General features: G+C 41.9%; 1 protein-coding gene across 1 annotated transcript; it reads left to right on the plus strand.

Moving 5' to 3' along the window:
* The first annotated feature begins 305 nt into the window (after positions 1-305).
* On the plus strand, positions 306-17,395 carry AMD1 (adenosylmethionine decarboxylase 1). The gene is made up of 9 exons (XM_027633005.1): positions 306-866; positions 11,096-11,182; positions 12,664-12,790; positions 13,299-13,401; positions 14,237-14,279; positions 14,377-14,521; positions 15,514-15,606; positions 15,684-15,839; positions 16,800-17,395. The coding sequence occupies exons 1-9, from the start codon at positions 736-738 to the stop codon at positions 16,938-16,940; spliced, it is 1,026 nt and encodes a 341-aa protein (XP_027488806.1). The 5' UTR covers positions 306-735; the 3' UTR covers positions 16,941-17,395.
* The last annotated feature ends 3,701 nt before the right edge of the window (positions 17,396-21,096 follow it).

Genomic DNA, 21,096 nt, shown 5'->3' on the forward strand with positions numbered 1-21,096 from the left:
GGATGGCTCACTGCCGACCACAGGCCGAGCTTCCCACCCATCCTCGGGGGCGGCGCGGTCCCATGGCGGCGCGGCCGCCACACCCGCGGCCCCGGCTCCGGCGCCGCCGCCCGCGCTCCATCTCCCGCTCCCTGCGGGCGGGCGGGCGGGCTGCAGCGGGAGGGGCCGAGTGAACCGGCATATGGCTGGACGAGCGTCGCCGCCGGCCTATGGGAAGCAGGGAAGGGCGGACCCGAGCGGCAGCCGCCCAATGTGCAGCGCCACCCCGAGTGATGCGGGTACCTGCGGCGTATAAAGGCGGCTGCGTGCGCACTGGCCCCTCGCTTACACAGTATGGCCGGCGACATTAGCTAGCGCTCGCTCAACGCTCTTCTCTGTAACAGGGGAACACACGGACTACAAGGAACCGAACCGCATCGCCTGCCCGCACCCCCGCTCGGACTGTAACCCGCTCACACACGCTCACGCCGCATCCGCCGCCGCGCACTCTGGGTGGCTTTCGCCCGTTTGAAAAAAAAAAAAATATCCTTCCTTCTTCTACTTATCCTCTCTTTTTTTTTTTTCTTTTTAAATTAATATTAAGCAAATCCCCCAGAAGGTAAAACCCGCCCGGGACGGACTGGGACCCGGCGGCGGCAGCGCGGCCCGTGCAGCAGCAGCGAACGGTGGCGGCCGGGGGCGGCAGTTTGGTTGTCGTTTAATTTCTGTGGTTGTTGGTTGCCGAGTTGTCTCACCATGAAGGAGAGCGGTGCACACTTCTTCGAAGGGACCGAGAAGCTGTTGGAGGTGTGGTTCGCCCGGCAGCAGCCCGCGCAGCAGGAGCCGCACCAGAGCAAGGGGTCCGGCGACCTCCGCACCATACCCAGGTCCGCGAACGGCCGGCGCGGGGTGGGGTCGGGGCGGGGGGCAGCGCTGCCCCCGGGGGTGTGAGAGGGTCCCTGAATGGCCCGGGTGTGGTGGCGCTCGGGGGGGGGCGATGGCGGCCGCGCCAGGGGGAGGCAGGTTCCGGGGTGGCCGTCGGTGGGGGCTGGGCGCTGCCGGCCGCTTTCCCCGTCCCCCGGTGACAGTCCCGGCATCTGCCCGCTGGGGGTGACCTTCCGCCGTCCTCCAGAGACCCCCCGAGCAGGGAGCCTCCCCTCGTCCTGGCCGCCGGCGGGAGGCGGGGGTGCCGGGGACGGAAGCCATTCCGCGCCGCCACCTCGTGCAGCCCCGCGCGGTCCCTGCTGGCAACATGTGGCGGCGGCGGGGAGCGGAGAGCCGGGCGTGTGCTGCCGGCCGGGAGCGCCCGCGGGGCGAGGCGGGAGTGTCGCAGTGCTGCTCCCGGCCGGGGGCACGGCGGCGGCGCCCACCGCGCTGCGGCGGCGGCTGGCCCCGCTCGTACAGGCGGCGGCGGGATGAGAAAGCTCGGGAAAACCCTGCCTGCGCTGTACTGCGGGGAGCTGGGGCCCAGGAATCTCGTTCTCAGTTAATGAAAGCTGGGAAGGGCGATCCCTCTGATTAACGCGGCGAGGATTGATGGTTCCCTCACATGGCCGGTTTGGCGGCGACCTCCGGCGCTGCGTAGCCGGACAGGTCCGTACAGCGGCTGTCGCGGAGAGGAACAGGCGATAGACGGGGACCCTTCCCGTGTCTCCCTGTGGCGTGGGAAGCACCGGAGTGAGGGAGGCGCTGGGAACGGGGGTGTCCCCTCCTCTCCAGAAGTGTGGCTGGAGCCGCGGTTTACACGTGAGTCCCCTGGCCGCGCTCCCGGGCCGCGCGGCCGCTCCCGTGGCTCTCCCCATTGAGGATCGAGGCCAATGGGAGCGGGGAGCCGCGGAGGGCCGGGCCCGCGCCCGTCACCCAATGGGCATCTGGGGAATGCGCTGGCGCCTCGCTCGCCGCCGCCTGGGGCGGGGAGGGAAGGCCCGGGGCCCGCTCCGCTCTGGACGCACGTGTTCGGGACCGGCTCCCGCCGCTCCCCGCCCGCCGCCCAGGAATGTGCCCGCGCCGCCTTTGTTAGCGCAGGAGCCGATGGCCACCTGCCGGCACGCGGGTCGCTTTTGGAACCCTGGCGGGCCAGGCGGGCAAGAGATGTCTTTGCTGTATTTTGTAGGGGGACAGTCTGGGAAGGCTGAAACTAGATGACCTTTAAGCTCCCTTCCAACCCCAGGCCATTCTGTGATTCTGTGGAATACCCAGACTTGCGACTTAGGGGGTCCAGCTGTAGATGTACAGAACATTGCGTTCTGGAAATGTCAGAAAATGGTAGCTGAGAGCTTGAAGTGCAAAGCAAAATCCGCAGAACTATGCATGAGGTTGCAGGGACAAGAATGGTATGTCGATTCTATTAACTAACGTAGTTGGAAAAAGCAGGCTTGTCCTAAGCAAATAGGGCAAATCTGAAGGTTATACTTTTGTCTGTAGTTGACTTTCACTATGGTTAATTGTTCAGCTTTTCAGTTTTGAATGGTAACTGGAAGATCTGGTGTTCTCAAGTGTATCCAGATCTGCTTGTGCATAAGACTGTAACCCAGTGGTCTTCAGTCAGGGAGCTTGAGCAAGAGAGCTTGGAAAAGAGGTTGTCGTGGTGTATTTAGTGGTTAGAATATGTTACTGATGATAGCATCACCATTCAAAGGCGTATGCTATTTGTCTTTTCCTTCGTTTTGGTATTCTTCAGCAAATTTCCTCTGTGTGTATATCAGTAGGGTTAGCTATTCAAAAATCTGAGTTGCCAGTGGGCAGGTAACTGCCTTTTCGTAAAACCGTGAATAGTTCATGGGTAGTGGAACCTTCATTTCTGCCATACCAGAGGCACTGCAGAATACGTTTACCTCTGACGTGTTGGTGTAACGAGGTACCTTGCTCATGTAAATTTGACTTTGTGAAGCTGTTTAGACCTTTTGAAATAATATGCTTAACGTGGAAATCATCAAATGTGGTTATATAGTTCTTTGACACTTAGTGGTGTAGCAGACACAGGGTAACAGCTTGTATAGGTAATGTCCAGTCAATCCTGGAAGACTGTTGAAATTCCTAGCTGAAGTACTTGCAGGTCTAAGCTGTGTAGGTGTCAGAGGATTCCTGTAGTATTTGACGTTAAATGTGAAAGATTCCCAAAGTGCTCATTTGACTGTGTTAATATGCTGGTGTTCAAATATGCAGATGTAGTTTGCAGACGGCATTCTGCAAATGCTTTCCTCGCTGACACAGTCATGCTCTCTGGTGTTCCGTTTTCCAGCTCAGACTCGAGTTTGCAAAACTGCAAACTTAACTTTTAGACTTCTCAAGAGCATTTAGTGTAATTGCAGTGTAGGTACTGGGACAGTCCCTTTGTGTTGTTTAGTTATGGCTGTAAAGTTTTAATGGAGTAGATACAAACTGTTAACTGTTGAACATGTGGTATTTAACACAGTTTCAGAGCTGTGAGCAAGCTTTGAAGATCTTTGTGTTAATTGGCTCTTAATACAAGATGTTAATTGAAGTTGCGTACTTTCTTTGGTAGGAAGCTGTGGCATGTCTGAAAATTACTGTTAACCTGTGTCCAACAGTAATTATCAGTGATACTGTGTTTCTAACATGAAGTTTTACAAACGTTCACTTTTGGAAAACTGTTGTAATTAAATTACCTACTGCAGTTGATAGATACAGACGAAAAAACACCTGAATGCAATATCTCCTACTACTGCTAATTCTTTAGAGGTGATTGAATAAACTAGTTTATGTTGAACAGAACTTGAAATCAAAGCTGAAACTGTAGAACAATAGCTAAATTAGAATCAAGTTGCAAACCAGTTGAGTTTGCCTTTTGTATTGTAATACCTGCTTAGTAGTGAAATGTGAACCATTCATCTACTGAATGACTAAGCTGGTGTTCAAAGCTAAAAATTTCCATGTTGCCGTGTGCTTTAGGGATTAGATATTTTAAAGTCTTTGCTGGATATCATCAGCAAAAAAAGTTCTTGAACTGATGCAATTAAGACTTTTTTTTTTCCCGCATATTTCCTCCTATGAGCAAGCTTGCTTTCTGGATAAAAGTTTGGATTAGGTGTAATGTATTTCAGAAAACATCTGTGACTACTGCTTTAATACATTCAGTAAAGGTCTCAACTAAAAAGTATTGAACATGGGCTTTACTTTGCTGTTAAGTTTTGGGGTATTTTTGTTGACTTTCTAATGAGTTCTGCAAAGAGATCTTGTGGTTGAAATAGTGGCAAGCGTATGAAGATACTTACCCTGCTTATATTCAGCAGTGGAATGAAGTTAATGCTTTTGTGGTCTCAAAATAATTGGCTTTAATTTTAGTGCTCGTTCTCACCATGCTTTGTAAGGCATGTTTTTTAAAAATAGCCTTAAACCATGTATAAAAACTGGAGGATTTGCTGAAAACATGATGAACTTGCTGCGAGCCCTGGATTTCCATGGTGATTTTGTAGTGCATTCACTATTCCCACAGTAGACTAAGCTGTTTATTCCTTCAGCTGTGCAACTATGCATTTTACATCTCAAGGGTTATCATGATCTTGAATGTACACAAGTTTGAAACCTTAAGTTAATGACGCAAGTAGTAAGAGCCCGTATGTCAAGCATTCAACCCTGAAGAATACTCTGAAATTATTTATGAACTTTTAATCTGCTTCCTATTTGTCTATATTATGTGAACACACAAGCTGGAAAAAACTGCAGCAATGAGCAATATGGAGTGACACTTGATACCACATTTTGATCCTGTGCTACAAGAAAGCTTCCAAGCACCCATATACATATAGTCAGGCATCTAAGTCCTGTAAATATTTGCTTTGTACCGCACCCTATAGCCTGAGTCAGCTTACTGCTGCAGTGCCGCTGCACCTCTACCCCTTCCCCCAGTCCTGAAGACCACAACAGAGTTATCTACCTGTTTTCTCAAACAGTGAAGGTACAAGGAAGCTGGGTCATGAGCCCTGTTCTAACTCTTACTCCTGCAGTGCTTCGGAACAAAACTCAGTGGAGTCTGGAAAAGAAGGCAGGATTGTGCTAAGATAAGGGCTTCTGTCACTGTGTACTTGCTGAGCCTTTTTATGGGTGATACAAGGTTATCTAGAGAACTTTATGTAAGAATGCAGTCTTCCCCTCACCAAAATTGATGTTAATCAACTAGATTTCAGCTTTCAAGTTCAAAATTAAAAGTGTACTTGCTTGTAACTCACAATTGTAATTAAAGAATGGTTTCACACAAAGGGAATAAGCCCTTTTACACTCACTACTACTGATTCTGGTACTGTTTGCAGGCAGTGAAGACTTAAGTTGAAGACTTGATATTTTCCTACCTTACCACTGAAACTGCTAAAGAATTTGTTTAGTCACTTTCTGCCTGGTCCCTTAGTGGGACTCTGGAGAGCATCTTATTAAAATATGTGGGTTGTGGTGTATTCCCCAAAGGGCTTCCCTAATGGCTGTTTATGCAGCCAAGAGAATGGGAAGGTTTGAGGCTCATGGTGGAGTTGCTGCCTTACAGTATGTTCCTTCTGGAGAAGGTTACACTCAAAGTGGCCTTGAATGTTGCTTGTAATTCTTGCTGTGCCTGCTGGGGCTCATGCTTCTTAAATACCTTGGGTGTCATGTATGTTTTGTGCTTTGATGTGAAAGACTTGGGAATATCTATCAAATATCTTCAGATGTAAAGGATGGAGTCCCTATTCCATGTACTCTGCTGTAGCTGCAGTAATGATGTAAGGCCTTCAACAGGAGAAATATGGAGCCTTTGAAGCACTGTCTGTGGTTATCTTTGTGCCATTGCTGAAATATCTTGGTTTGATTTGGAAATGATGCTCTAAGTAGTTGGCTTGGGATCTTCTAGGTAAGAAGTATTTTGTGAGGAGTACTGCGTAGAATCACTTCTAATGTGCATGCAGTTTTCCATTCAGGTGCCTGTCTTTAATTCCAGATTAAATGCATGTCCCTGGAGAGTTTCTTAAGTTTAAGATAAGGGGGATGTGGACAGTCTCTCTGTACATCTACCCCCAGAGCATATAGAGGGTGTGGCACTTTTGTGCGCCTCACAGATACTGCTGAAGTAAAATTATCAAGTTGCCAGTGCCTCGAGTCTGAACTCAGGCTGTGAATGTGGTTCAAGGTAATTATCTTAAACAGCAATAAACTAAATTCTAGTTCTAATAGAAAATATTTCACATGCAGCTGTCTACAGAGAAATACACAAGCTTTAATACATGAGGAGGTGCTTTAAAAAACTTGTGACTTCTGTGGTCTGTACTGTACCTCTTTCAGGACTCTTGAAACCAATGTTGCAACTCTACTGACACTGATACTTAGCCAGCTTTCCTGTGTCTCAGCTACATCTCTTCAGCGTAGGCAGTTTAGACATGGCATTAAGCTTGACTGTCTGGATCATGGTATTGGTAGGAATGTGCCTACTTAACTGGAGCCTGCTAATGAGGTAATTGATATATTTGTGGCTCCTAAAAATACTTAGTAGGTAACAGGTGAGAGGATAAAAGGTTGCTCTGCAGTTGAATGCTTGATGTTAAAACAAAGTCTTACGGTAAAGATTAAAGTGCTTATTACTTTTGGTACTACAGACTTGTCAGCTATTGTATTTTAATGAAAAGCTATGCAAGAGTATGTATACAGCCTAAGCTGTCTTTAGGAGTTTCACATGATTTATTTCCTAAGAATTCCTGCACTACTGCAAAACATCTTTTTCTCCCAGTGCTGTCTGGCTGCCTTGGGAAGGTATTGTTACCGAGATGGTGGGATGGCATGCTTGTGGAGGCTATTAATTGCTGATAGGAACAGGTTCTTGATGTAGTTCTTTATCTCTTTAAATTGCTGTTAGCACCTTCCCAGTTGGCCTGAAATAGCAGTATTGTGCCTGATAGGCTTGACTTGTGTTAAGAACAAGTTTTACCCCTGAAGGTAAAAGCTTAAGGCCAATAACTTGCGTTCAAAAGCGTGGTTTATATCTGGCAAGGAAAACATGCTTCATAGCTTATTCATTCTTTATTCCTGCAAAGTATGAAATAAAGGAGCAAACATGATGGTTTAGGACTTGGTTGTGAGGCACTGTTGACTATTTATTACAGACTTTAGGCATACTTCCTGAAATTAAGATACTTCTCAGTTGTAATAGTTTTTCCCTACTGATGTGCCTGGTTGGCAATTTGAATGGAAGTTATTTGTACTCTGGTAACAAGTCTGTTGATAAGGCACTAAATATTGCAATATAGGTAGAGGAGTGGATTGCTGAACTTGATTTTTTTTTTTTTCTTTTGGCTAGTCAGATATAGAACACAACTTTCTACCATTGAAGCAAGTACAGTTTTTCACACTTCAGTAGATGTATTCCATTTACATTTGCTATTCTCTGAGAATGTGCAGCCATTTAAAATGCGATATGCTTGCCCACTGGAGAAACTAATTTAACTTTGGATAAGTGGCAGTTATTTGAAACTTGAGAAATGGGATTTTAAAGCTTTGCAATGAAGCGGTCAATAAGCCCACAACAGTGAGGAGCTGGTTTCAAGTGTGTTTTTGCAGATCTGCTGCAGAACTTGCTTCCAGTGAGAGCTGCCAATGACTCTCACAGATCATACTCTACTGTGCTTGAGTATAGGACAGCAGTTTCCAAACTGTGATTGTCCTGATGTCTGGCTATAGAAAATAATTTAGGAAATAGTAATGCCATGCACACTGATCATCGAAAAGGGAGTTTTGAAGAGCAGAAGCCCATGATAACATTTTATTGAGAATTAGTCTTCTTTTTTTCCCCCTGTTTCAGTTGGAGGCTTTGCTTCCAAGTTCAAACTTAACTTAGTAATGAAATAAGTAGTGTTCTCAAATATTTCAGTTACTAATTTTGTCAGTTTTTACTTGACAAAAAAATGTGCATAGCTGCAGTACATGTACTGATAACCATTGAAATACTATTTTTAAGGTGGATTTTTTTTGTTTCTACATTAAATGTGGGTAGACACTGCTTCTCTCAACTAGTGATGCTTACATAATTATACAGATTTTTAAAAAAAGGAGGAAATGCAAGAGTTAGACTTATTGTGAGCTTAATCTGCTTGGTACAAAGTAGTCCCAGATGTTCTTCCTTAGCTGTGCTTTAAACAATGGAACATGCCAAATACTAAGGTCATCTTGTTTAAATAGATTATGTTGGATCAAATCCAGCCTTTCTTTAGTTTTCTGTACTTAACTTTAAAATGCATATAGATACAGGCCAGTATCTCTGCAAAACTTCTCTCAAGTCTGATCCTGGGTGCTGCAACCCTTTGTTAGTCTGTGTATGCATCTAAAGCAAACCTGGCATCTTGTCTGTTTCAAGTTGCAGTTTTTTTCCTTGATGCTGCTCTAATCATCAAATGATGAACTTGCCCTTTATTTGTGTAAAGGCTGAACACATAACATTTAGTATATGCTTAGCTGTGGTTTCCGTTGTATAACAGTGAAGAATTGAGCAAAGGTCCCTAAATACCAGCTGTAGTACTAACAAGCATAACTAGGGACTTTCTTTGCATGGTGGGCTTTGGACTTAACATGCAATATTGTGTTGTTGATACTATGCTGTACTGACCCCTCATTGTTGGACTACTGGAAGACCAAAATTTGTACATTTTCTTCTGCTAATGTATTTGAAACTTAAGCCATTTCCCTGAAATGTGTGCATGGAGTTGCATTACAGCAATACTTAAAAGTGTCACTTGTCTGCATAAAGCTGAGGTTTTGACTGTCTGACCAGGTAAGAAGCTTGCAAAGGCTGAGACGTATGCTCTTGCAAAGCCTAAGATAGTTACATGCCCATTAATACTTAGGAAAGTACAAAATCAGATTTGTAGTAATGTACATATGGGGTTAGTGCAGCTCAGCATTAGGGAACTCTTCCTCACCTTTCATAAATGCTATGTCAGACACTGGGTGTTTCTTTAATGGCAAATGAAATGTTGTCAGTAGCAGTGCCAGAATGATTTGAACAGTTTAAAACATTACCTAGTTCAATTCACAGGAAGAACGTAATAGGATGTTAAAGGGAAAACATTAAGGGTGGCAATCTTACGGTGGTGGGTTGTAGCCAGAGAAAACTAAATCTTTCAGTATTCTTGTTAGTGAAAGTGTGATTCTTTTTTTTTCTAGGAGCATTTAAAATAGGTATAATATATATGTTTCACTCCTTGCATTTACCAGGTTTTTCAAGGTGAGCAGCCACTTGCATTTTCATATACACTTGAATATTAAGAACAGAGCTAAATCCAGTCAATGACATAAGCATAGAGCTGAATAAATCTGTGGGACTTGAGATGAGCATTAAAAATAACCTTTTAATTTGATATGCAGATTTGAGTGTCTATGCTGTCATGTCTATAGTTGCAGAAGAGTATTTCATCAAGGGTCACTAACTGGGGTGGTAGGGTAAACCTCACTTTGATTTTAAGTATCTGGTTATATCACTGAATTTGTAAGCTTGTTCAGATGTGCTCTTAATTGTGAGTGCTTTTAAAATGTGTAAGATTTTCTTAAACTCATTTTTAATAGCTTCAGTCTCATTTAAAAGGAGGCTATAGTGTGAGTCTGTAAATTAAGTGTGTTCTGGTTGAATCATGTATAGATATACTATTCTGGTGTAATACTGAGTATTAGTAGTAAAGGTACAGAATTCAGTTTCAGGAATCATTCTCCTGAATTAGAGAACTGAGGGAGAAATTAAAGCATTTATTTGCTGGAATGTTTAGAAAAGCTGAAGAATGTCTAGATATTTTAATTATACTTACAACAGAATCTAAAACTTTGACTTTGTGAACTGACCAATTTTCTGAGGGGAAAGATTGGTGGCTGCTGGAGGAAACCTGTCAATGGAATTAACAGTGAGTGCTCTGTCATGAAGTACAACTACAGGGCTTTTGTGGTGTCAGTAAAGGGTGAGAGGTCTGACTCCTGAGGACGGATTATGCTGACAGTTGTATGGGCAAGCTAAGCTTGCTTGGTGATGAAAAATTGGCATTTCTTTCGTGCTCCCAGCTGCAAGGGGTCCTGCAGCATCTCCAGCTCTGCTGATGGGTAGCTTAGTTTTATGCTGGGTTAGTAAATCTCTTGGTTCGTGACAGGTCTGGGAACAAGAGCCAGCACAATCTGCAGGTGGAACATGCTGTGGGAAGGGAGGGATGGGAGAAGTAGGACAGCTGGCAGTCTTGTATTATGTGACGTCAGGATGCTGTATTTGTTCCTGTCTTATTTATAGCAAAATTGACTATATTGGATTCTACTAATCTGATGTAGACACAAGACTTAAGTTGACAACTAAAGTAGTTTTTTGCAAGTCTGTCCTTTCTCATTAGGACTTGAAATATTTTGGTTTAATTTGAGCCCCCTCGATTTTTTTTTTCAAATTCCTTGTAGAATGAATAATGTTAGACAGTAAAGAATTGAAATATTAAACTTTTACATTTATACTGAAATCTAGCACTGTGGCATCGACTTGCCCTGTATGAAAATAGTTTGGTTTATTTTCTTTTAAGTATAATATTTGAAACTATTTACTCTAAGTCTTCTATATCTTCTAGAGGTAGAAGAAATTCTGTGATCCTGATTGATCAAAGAGGAATTCAGGCCATTGAAATCTGTTAGTTTTTAGGGATGGTTTTCAGCTAAATTAGGAACTTGACTCTATGCTGGTCAATTAGAACATCTTAATGCTAACTTGCTGTTTTATTACTCAAGTAGTTACCAGTGACTTCTGATTGAAGTGCATGGAGGTTCAACCTAAAGCATACCTTAAAATTAATTGCTATAACTTATCTTTGTACATGTGGGATGCAGGATTTAAGGTTATCTTGACAACCCTAGTTAGAAGCTTGGGGTTGCTGTTTGGCAGTTGTCTGCATGCAGCAGACTACAGTGTAACAGCTTCTGATGAATACTTAGCCATTGAGAGCTAAGAAATTGGATGTTACTGTTATAGGCAGTCCCTATATAAGAAGTCTTCCTATTTTGTGCTCTCAGATCCAGTAACTCAAGACAAGAGCTCTAGTCTTGTTTGGGCTACACTTTTTACCCGGGGCTCCAGAATGCTTTGGTTTGTTTAACCTGTTGTTTGTGCTTTTCTATAATTCCTTTACAGGATTGAGTGGGACAAACTTCTGGAGAATGTGCATTGTTTGATCATAAGTGTGACAAAAACTGACAAGCAGGAAGCTTATGTACTCAGGTAAGCCACTACTGCATTCTTTTAGTCTCTTAAGAGGTGGAAAAGTGAAAGCTGTCATATGGGACCAATTTTGGGTTAATATGCTGCTGTTGATGGCTACAGCTTGCAGGGGTCTGCTAATCACAGTACTCTCATGCTTCTGTTCAGAGGTGGAAATGTCTTCACAGTTACTGCTGTTTCTTTTTTCCTCTGACTGAAAAGATTGACGGAGCTGTGGTGGTTCTGCACCTGATCACCAAATTTTGTCCGGGGGGTAAATAAGTCTCCCCAGTTAAGAGGCTTAGTATTACCTTAGCAGAATAGTGCATATAGGTGTCACTTACAGATCAGCAAAAAAACTATCAGTGGATTGGCTTTAACTGCAGATAATATGGAACAACCCTTGCATCTGAGCTAAGGACATCTATAAAAATGTAGCTTTCCTGAAATCCTGGAATTTTTGTGTTGTGCAGCAGTTAGTTGTAAGGACACCTCTTTCGCCATATGTTTTTCATCTTGCAAAATACTTTCTTGCTTTTTCTATGTGAACTTTACAGATACGTTTGACATTCTCTGCTTTACTTCAGATTACAAATACTGAAGCTTTTGTACTCTGAAAGACTGTCTTGAGGGCAAGGTTGGGCTTAAGAGCAAGCTAGTCAAAGAAACTGTGCTGAAATCTTATTTCTTCAAACTTCATGTATTTTAAACAAAATTCTGAAAAGAGTCTAGCTAGTTACACTGCATCTTGGATGAAATATAGTCTTGACTTTGAATTTGTAAACAGCATTCCAAATTGCGTTATTTAAGCTAATTTTTACTCCCATTGTTCAGTTACTTGGTGAAAAGATACTTGTTAAGTGTGTTTAAATACTCTGGATGTAGTATCAATGCCTATCTTCAGTGGAACTGCAGTTAAGTATCTGACTTAGTTTATGTATAGTTAATTTCTGTATCTTTACAGGCATATCATATACCTGTGCCTATATTCTCATAGTGAGACTTCATGTTCCCGTGGACTGGTGCTAATTTACCTTTTTCTAGTAGTCTACTTTCCTAGAAGATGCAACCAGACAACTTAAAATTCTGTTAAGGCTTTTGCCTTCTTGGAGTTCACCTTCTCATAGGCTTTGTCAACTGAAAAAGATTACAAGTTTGTTCTGTGTCAGGGTTAAGGCATTACATTCAATGTCTATGCTGTGTACCCACTTTACAGCATGTTTGTATTTCTCAAATAGTTTGAGGATGTCTAATACATGTATTATGTCTTCCTGTAGTGGGGTATCTCCATAATACCATGCTTGGAGCAAGTATTTGTTTTGGGAAATCATAATTGCTCTCGAATGTTAGCTGAAATCTACTGTTTTGGTCCATTTGCCAAACATGTTTATGTACCATATGCTGAATACTCACTTAGAGTAATGCATTTGGTGGGGATAAGAACTAAGAACTGGATTGTTTTATGTAGAGCACTTAATATATTTTTCACACCTTTTTTACAGTGAGAGTAGCATGTTTGTCTCCAAGAGACGTTTCATTTTGAAGACGTGTGGTACCACCCTCTTACTGCAAGCACTGGTTCCCCTGTTGGAGCTTGCTAGGGAGTACAGTGGGTTTGACTCAATTCAGGTAAGGTGTCAAAAATGTTGCATCTTCCTTAGAATGTACACAAGCTTTTTTTTACCAGTATTTCAAATTCACTGATTCTATTAAATATTCTGGAACTTTGACATTTATGTACGCTTCCCATAATGGGAAGATTGTAATATAAGATTGCTCTGCTGTAGCATTTACCCTTCTGTTTGCCTCTTAATGGGTGCAAACTATCAAATGCTATTGATATCAAATGCTGAGTTACTTAAGGATGAAAGACTTCTGTGCCCATGCTGTCAGTGCTGAAGTCACTGGAGTTTTCTAATGGAAAACAAATTTGGAAGTAAGCTGTTTCCTGTAGCTTAGGAATTAAGATAGGAATAACCATATGCCTCTGAAATGGGAATAAAGGTAGCAGTGTTTTGACAGTGAAAACTTTAGGTCCTGTAAAAGTTTATGATAAATGCTTGCGTTTTTCTAATTTTTTAGATTTGACATGGGTGGATATATTCAATATCTAAGATGCACCTTTTATTTTTTTCAGAGCTTCTTTTATTCACGTAAGAATTTCATGAAGCCTTCCCACCAGGAGTACCCACATAGGAATTTCCAGGAAGAAGTAGAGTTTCTTAATGAAATTTTCCCAAGTAAGTTCATGAAACTTCAGCAAAGTTGTACAGCTTGTGTGAAGGGTTGATGTTACGTGAGAAGTGACAAGCAGTACAATAGGTACAGGCTGCCAGGCCGTGCATTCAGCAGTCCTTGCGTAAAAATCAAGAGCTGTTGACTGAATTTCTGCTGCTAGCTTGCCAAGATCAAAATTTAAGTCATAGTAAGCTTGACATTTAGCACCTTGTGTTAACTGAGGTCATCTTCAGACTTCTAGACAGAGTGTAGTAAATTACTCTGCAGGATCTAGCTTTCACTAACCCTAAAAGCCCTGTTCAAAAGCTAGGGTAGTAATTTAAACTAACTAATACACTGAAGAAAAATGTGGGCTTTTCTCAGAAAAGTCACTGTGCCAAATATTTAATTTAAACATTTAATAAAATTTAGTAAAGTTTAGAACTTACAGGAAGAATCTTAAATTTTAAATAGTGGCAGAAAAGTTTTTTTGAAGGAACATGGAAGCTGTGGTACTCCTCTGAGTTATTTGAAAATAAATGCAAATCATAAATGTATTTAATAGAGGCTTAAGAGTACCAGGGTTTCTCTCCATGCATAGCAAAAGCTGTAATCTGAATTTCCTGTTAGTAGACTCTCAGCTGGGGTGTCCAGACCTGCTTCTGAGGGAACCTCCTTTTCTGATTAACTTTGCATTCCTGAAGCTAAATGCCTGGTTATTTGACACAGATGCTGAGTCTATCAGTGAACCTCATGGGGTTCTGTGAAAACTTCTGTCTTTAAATATGAGATGGATATAATATTTTTCATAAATGTTCATCTGTGATGCATTAACTGGAGACTTCTTGTCTTGTCTAGATGGAGCAGCTTATTGCATGGGGCGTATGAATTCTGATTGCTGGTATGTATGTAAAGAGTTGGAAGTCTTTGGGGCTTACAGTAGAACATAACTTGGTGCTTTTAATGTATATTACATATGTGATTTGTATTTTCCATAGGTACCTGTACACTCTGGATTTCCCAGAGAGTCGGATATCCAATCAGCCTGATCAGACACTGGAAATTCTGATGAGTGAGCTTGACCCAGTAGTTATGGACCAGTTCTACATGAAAGATGGTGTTACTGCAAATGATGTCACTCGTGTATGTTTGCTTGAAAACTAATAATTTTGGGGAACGGTGGAAATCGGGCAACAAAATGCTTCATTTAATTACCATTTAATAGAAGGCTTATTTTGTGGTAGGAAAGATTTAATAGAAAATGTCAGGTTAATGCTTTAGGAGTAAAATGGATTTAACTCTAGAATGTTTTGGGGAACATAACTTCACATTTTCAATGCCCCTGCTTTAGTGTTTTGAAAGGAGCAATATGTAGTGCTTTGGATGATTGAAAACTTTTACTCTGAAAAATGGAGGAGTAGGAATGAAACCACAATTTGAGTAACTTTGACTGAAGGATGTGGATTATGAGGAGTAAGGCTTAGACTGAAGATAATGAATCCAAAGATAATCTAGGTATCAAAATCAAGGAGCCATTTGGATGGGGGGAAGGGCAGACTTGGGGTCTAAGCATAACTTGATGGTTATGCCTCCTTTTCCCCTTTTTCGAAAGGGGGAAGTCCTATGACAGGAACAAATTTCTCTGACAAATACACTGACTTCATCTTGTTTTCTGTCTTAGGCTTTGATTCTCTTATTTGCTATTGAGATTTGGATGTACCTCAGGTGCTTGGGATTGCACTTTTATTCTAGAGTATAAAGTAGCATATCCTTACTCTGGAGTAAATGTAAATAGTCTTCACTTCCTGGACAGTGGTTGAACAGAAGCTCCACTTGCCATTTCAGCAGCAAAAGCAACTGTTTTAGAATTCTAAGCTTTTCCCTTGTCTTGGATGTATGCAGCTTGGTTCTGTAAGAGGCAGTGTAATAAATGTGTGACAAGCTGCATACAAGTTATTTGGTGACAGGATGCAAAACAAGTTCATCTACAGTGGTACAAATTATCAAACTGACTTGTTCTTGGGAGAACTCTGATGTCCTGCCCCCTGAATGTTGGTTCTACCTTTTGAGTGAAATCTAAACAAATGTAAGGATGTATCATAAACTGAGTTGTTTAATTCTGACTTCTATTTCAGATGAGTGGAATTCGTGACCTGATACCAGGTTCTGTTATTGATGCTACAATGTTCAATCCTTGTGGGTATTCAATGAATGGGATGAAATCGGATGTAAGTTTTGCACTCATTGATAATTAACATACTGATAATTAATAAATATTTGGTGGTAACAATACTTTTTTTTTCAGGGAACTTACTGGACTATTCACATCACTCCAGAACCAGAGTTTTCTTATGTTAGTTTTGAAACAAACATAAGTCAGACCTCTTATGATGACCTGATTAGAAAAGTTGTGGAGGTTTTCAAGCCAGGAAAATTTGTGACAACCCTCTTTGTTAATCAGGTGAGTTTTCTTGCTTTAGCTTGTGAGCTTATGAAATGCACACAGACACAAATAAAGCAAAGCTAGAGATTTTTAGTGGTGATTAGGTTTCCAGTTTGCCTTTATATTGGGATGGTAGGTTCTTCAGAAAGTAGAAATACTCTTCACTATTGCTTTGGCATATACTAAATCTGATCTCCAGAGTTCTTCAGAAATACTAAGAGGCAACCCAGTCTCAGTATTCTAATGACTTCCTGTGCCATTCTTTATGGGCATAATTTCTTGCTTTGGCACTTTTCTGGATTTGCCTGCAGCTGTCAGTTGTAGAAGTGCTGCTATTAATGGTGATGCTGCCAGCTGTCATAGAACCATAGAGTGTTTTGGGTTGGGAGAGGCCTTAAAGATCATTTAGTTCCAACCCCCCCCGCCATAGGCAGGGATGCCTTTCACTAGACCAGGTTGCTCAGAGCCCCATCCAACCTGGCCTTGAACACTTCTGGGGATGGGACATCTGCAACTTCCCTGGACAACCTGTTCCAGTGCCTCACTACTCTCATAGCAATGAATTTCTTCCTAATATCTAGTCTGAACCCACCCTCTTTCAGTTTAAAGCTGTTCCCCTTTGTCCTATCACTAATGCCCTTGTTAAAATGTTCCTCTCCAGTTCTTTTGTAACCCCTTTTAGGTACTGGCAGGCTGCTTAAAGGTCTTCCACAAGCCTTCTCTTCTCCAGGCTGAGCAACCCCAACTCCTTTCAGCCTGTCTCTGTAGGAGAGGTGCTCCATCCCCTGTAATGGTTTGCAGCATCACATGTAGGGAGCAGAATCGCTGCTTGGGAATGAAACTCCCTGCAGCACTGTCAGGCACAGATTTGAAGCATGTTGGTAATAAGTATCACAAGAACTACATATGAAATACATAGTATGCTAGTCCATCTTTAAATGCCAGTTTAAAAATAACTTTTACCTTTTTGTTTTCTAGAGCTCTAAATGTCGCACAGTGTTTTCCTCTGCCCAGAAGATTGAAGGGTTTAAACGTCTTGATCACCAGATTGCCCAATTCAGTGATTATAATTTTGTTTTTACCAGTTTTACAAAAAATCGCCAGCAACAGCATAGTTGATTAAAAATGAAGAAAAAGCGCAAAAAGAAATCCCATATAGAAGGTGGTGGTTGCTTTCTAGTTAATGATTCAGGGGGCCATGTTTTCCACTCCCACCACCTTGTAGTTTTGGAAAGCCCTAGGTGTAATCTTAGTATAACCATTTTGAATTGTATGCATTATTATATCAAGGAGTTAGATATCTTGCATGAATGCTCTCTTCTGTGTTTAGGTACTCTATGCCACTCTTGCTGTGAAATTGAAGTGCATGTAGAAAAATCTTACTGTATGAAACTTTACAACACTTGTAAAAATGATTCAGGTAGAATTACACACAATATAGTTTTTCTCCAGGTATCACCAAAAATTCCCCACAGACAAGGCTTTCGTCCTCATTAGACTTTAGCCTCAACCTACTCACTGGGGACAGTTCTCTGTTAAATTGTTGCTCTGTTTTTGTTTTTTTTCATCTATGTTGTGATTTCAGTCTAAAACAGTTTTTGACAAACTTCTATGATTTCTAATGAAACTGATTCTTAACACTTTCATGTTTGGAGAAAGTTCTTAAAACAGTTACAAATTGTTTTGCTACTACAGGTGGTGGTTGATTTATTTTTAAATCAGACTGACTTTTCATGCTCTAATAAAGCTTATAGGAATTTGCTCAGCTCTACTGTAGCACTGGGCTAATACATTGGTCTTTCACCTTTAGTAACTTGGGTATCGGTACTAGTGCAGGCTAAAATTTGTCTTACCTTAATGCTCATTTATCTATCCACAATCCCAAGCTGTCACACCGCTACACAACAGAATTTGAAGAAGGTCCAAGCCTTGATTAGAGGAAGAGCAGAGCCAGAATGCAAGTGCTTTGGCATAGTTGTGTGACAGCTTTGCAAAGTGCAAGTTCGTGTTGGCACCAGACATTTTCTGTCCTAATCACCTGTTATGTCAGACTAAGAAGTTGGTGCTTTTGAGCACTGGCAGGTAAATATGGTGGAGGAGTGGAATTTGCCAGTCTGGATGTGTTGATTGGTTTGGATTATTCTCAGTAAAACCCATGACCTACTACTCCTAACTGTAAAGAGTGCTTCTAAACTGGTCCAGTGTCTCTTCATTTTGTTGTTCCAAGCAAAGCTAATGCCTCTATCTTGTGAAAGTCCTGTGACATAGTTGTGCATGTGACTTATGTTGTATTTGAGTGTTGTGACTTCATCTGTTTTTTCCTCCTAATTGCGAAGGTGGTTCCTCTTACTGTGACTTGAGGGCATTAAGTGAAGGCATAGAACAAGAACTGTCTGGGACATCTGGACAGCAGTGAAGTAGAATGCTATTCATGGAGCATGAATAAGTCACTTCAATGGGTATTGACTAAAATGCAGGCTTTAAAGAGCTGGCACCCTTTCAGCTGTGTTTGCAAATACTGGGATTTTAACAGCTGCGAGACCAGCGTGTTAACTACAAAATTGAGATATTTCCCCCCCCCCCCCTTTCCCTTGCAATGTTTTGACTCTTTCTGGTTTGATGCGATGGTTTTTTTGTTCCTTCCATATTTATAAATGAAGCACTTTTTCAGTGTTTCTAAACTGAAGTCTACTTGGTTAGAAATCAAGTGGTTGGAACATTTGGATTTTTTTTATATTTTAAGCATATTATTGATGTTCTTTACCAATATTATCAATTACATGCTGTAAATGGCACTAAAGCTTTTTGGTGTTAATATTGAGGACCAATATTTGTGGTTTTTTGTTCTTACATTGTCCCAATTGTTCTGACATTGGTTGGCTTGAGGTCCTTTAAGTAGACTGAGGTACCCTTTCCAAGTAATACTGAAATACACGTTTTAAAAAAAGAAGCATAAGCCTCGGCTATAAAAATGAAAGCTGTTGAATGGGTTATTGAACTATCTGGGTGATCAGGATGGGGGGAGTATGGTGTTTATAATTTCTGTGGTGTTAGACTTTGATCATTTAAAAATATCTGTACCACAACTTAACGCTTCAATAAAAGTTGGCTTAAATTGTTTGCAGTGATGATCCAGTAATTCTACCCTTAACTGTTTTCATGCCTTTTGGTACCAAATGGTTTAATTCTGAAATACATTTATGTCCTTATTGTCCTAATTTACTTTAGATTTGCTTTGCCCTTGTAGGGGATGCATCTCCACAGTTAGCACACTGGTAGTTTTAAATGAGGCAGTATGTCAAAGCCAAATGCAAATGTTATGCTGTTGTTGAGGCTAAAACTTTTTCTAAATGAACACAAAAATTTGCCATCTTCATCTAACCTGTATTTTTTCTTCAGCATTAAATATTTTAAATAGTCCTCTGAATTCAGACAGCTCCTGTTTCTAAGTAAAAAACTGGCATACATTTAGGGTACTTAATTAGACTGAGAGTTCAAGGTGAGGTTTGTCTCTTAAAACAAAGGAGGCATGTATCTGGGTAGTAACCTAGACTAGAAGCTAGTGGCTTCTGATGTCACTGCTAAGCAGATGCAACCAGCATAAGTGAAGATTCCTTGAGTTCATGTGACTTAGTCCTTCAGGAATAGTAGCTGGAATTTACCCTCAAAGCTCTAACAATGCTGATATCCCCCAAAGTCACCTAAGTAGGGAAAACTTGTGTTAGTATTGGAGCTCTAACACCTTCAAACTGTTCAGTTCTGAATACAGGTTTCATCAGTCACCCAGAATCTTATCTGTGATGTTACATGTTTCTAATTGTGCTCTAGGTATTAAATAGTAGCTTCTAGTTATTTCAAGTACTTACGACTGTTGAAAATGACCTACTAACTCCTCTATGAAAATAAGAAATTCCAACTTGCAGCATCAAGAGATCCTGTCTAACGATCTCAGCTGTAACAGGTTAGCAGTAATCTACCTCTGAAGAACTGTTTTCTAGACTGACCTCCACAAACTGAAGATTCATCTTCATATTTTTGTTTTAACTCGCTTTGCCTGAAGTTTACAGGTTTCATGTGAAATTACTTCTCATCTTCACATTTTTTACCTCAGGAGTGTCCTTCAATAATGCTCCTTTACCCCCTCTCCTGTAAAGGGTGCTTGATAGTTGACCTGAGAATGTGGTGCCTACATAATCCTATCCATTACAGCAATACAAATGCAAAGCTTCCTGTAGTTATTAGCTCCTTGATATTTGTATTTCTCATAAACCAGTGGAGGAAATGGCACTGTGGCTGTAAGTCCACGTGCCCACTTAATTTCTGTGAATAAATCAATCGAACAGCTATTCTAGAGGGGTAGGAAAGACTTTCCTCAGATGACTTACTGTCAGATGACAGCCAAAGGAGCACTAAGCACAAAAAGAGGGCTAAGGAGGATCTCCACTCTTTACTGGATGTGGGGGGGAACATAATGGCAAAGGGCAAGGAAAAAGCTGAGGTACTTAATGCCTTCTTTACCTCAGTCTCCAAAATAAGAGCTTTTGCTCTCTGGATACCCAGTCCCCTGAGCTGGAAGACAGGGGCTGGAATCAAGCTTCCCATAATCCAGGAGGAAAGGGTTACTGTTACTGACTTGCTACACCACTTAAAAACACACAAGTCAATGTGGTCAGATGGGATCTAAAGGTACTGAGGGAGCTGGTGAAAGACCTCGCCAAGCCACTTTGAATCATTTAGCAGCGGTCTTGGGCAGGTCCCAGTTGGCTGGAGGGTAGCAAACATGATGCCCATCTACAAGGGCCAGAATGAGGATCTGTGTAATTATGGGCATGTCAGCCTGACCCTGGTGCCAGGGAAGGTCATGGAGCAGATAATCTTGAGCATTGTCACATGGCATGTACAGGACAACCAGACCCAGACAAGCACGGATTTGTGAATGGCAGGTCCTTGACCAGCCTGATCTCCATCTGTGACAAGGTGACCTGCACAGTGGAGGAGGGAAAGGTTGTGGATGGTGTTGGTCTGGACTTCAGTGAAGCCTTTGATGTTGTGTCCCACAGCATTCTCCTGCAGAAACTGACTGCTTATGGCTTGGATGGATGCACTGTTTGCTGGGTAAAAACCTGGCTGGATGGCCAGGCCAAGAGAGTGTTGGTGAATAGTGCTGGTGGCTGGTCACTAGTGATGTTCCCCAGGGCTCAGTGTTGGAACGACTCCTGTTTAGTATCTTCACTGATGATCTGGATGATGGGATGGAGTGCTCCCTCTGTCAGTT

The sequence above is a fragment of the Corapipo altera genome, unplaced genomic scaffold (assembly GCF_003945725.1).
Source record: "Corapipo altera isolate COAL_440 unplaced genomic scaffold, ASM394572v1 2b, whole genome shotgun sequence".
Classification (NCBI taxonomy): Eukaryota; Metazoa; Chordata; class Aves; order Passeriformes; family Pipridae; genus Corapipo; species Corapipo altera.

Coding starts and splice junctions, on each gene's coding strand:
- AMD1 (XM_027633005.1), top strand. CDS start 736: ATGAAGGAGAGCGGTGCACACTTCTTCGAAGGGACCGAGAAGCTGTTG. Junction 13,402..14,236: donor TCTTAATGAAATTTTCCCAA/GTAAGTTCATGA, acceptor TGTCTTGTCTAG/ATGGAGCAGCTTATTGCATG. Junction 15,607..15,683: donor TGAATGGGATGAAATCGGAT/GTAAGTTTTGCA, acceptor TTTTTTTTTCAG/GGAACTTACTGGACTATTCA.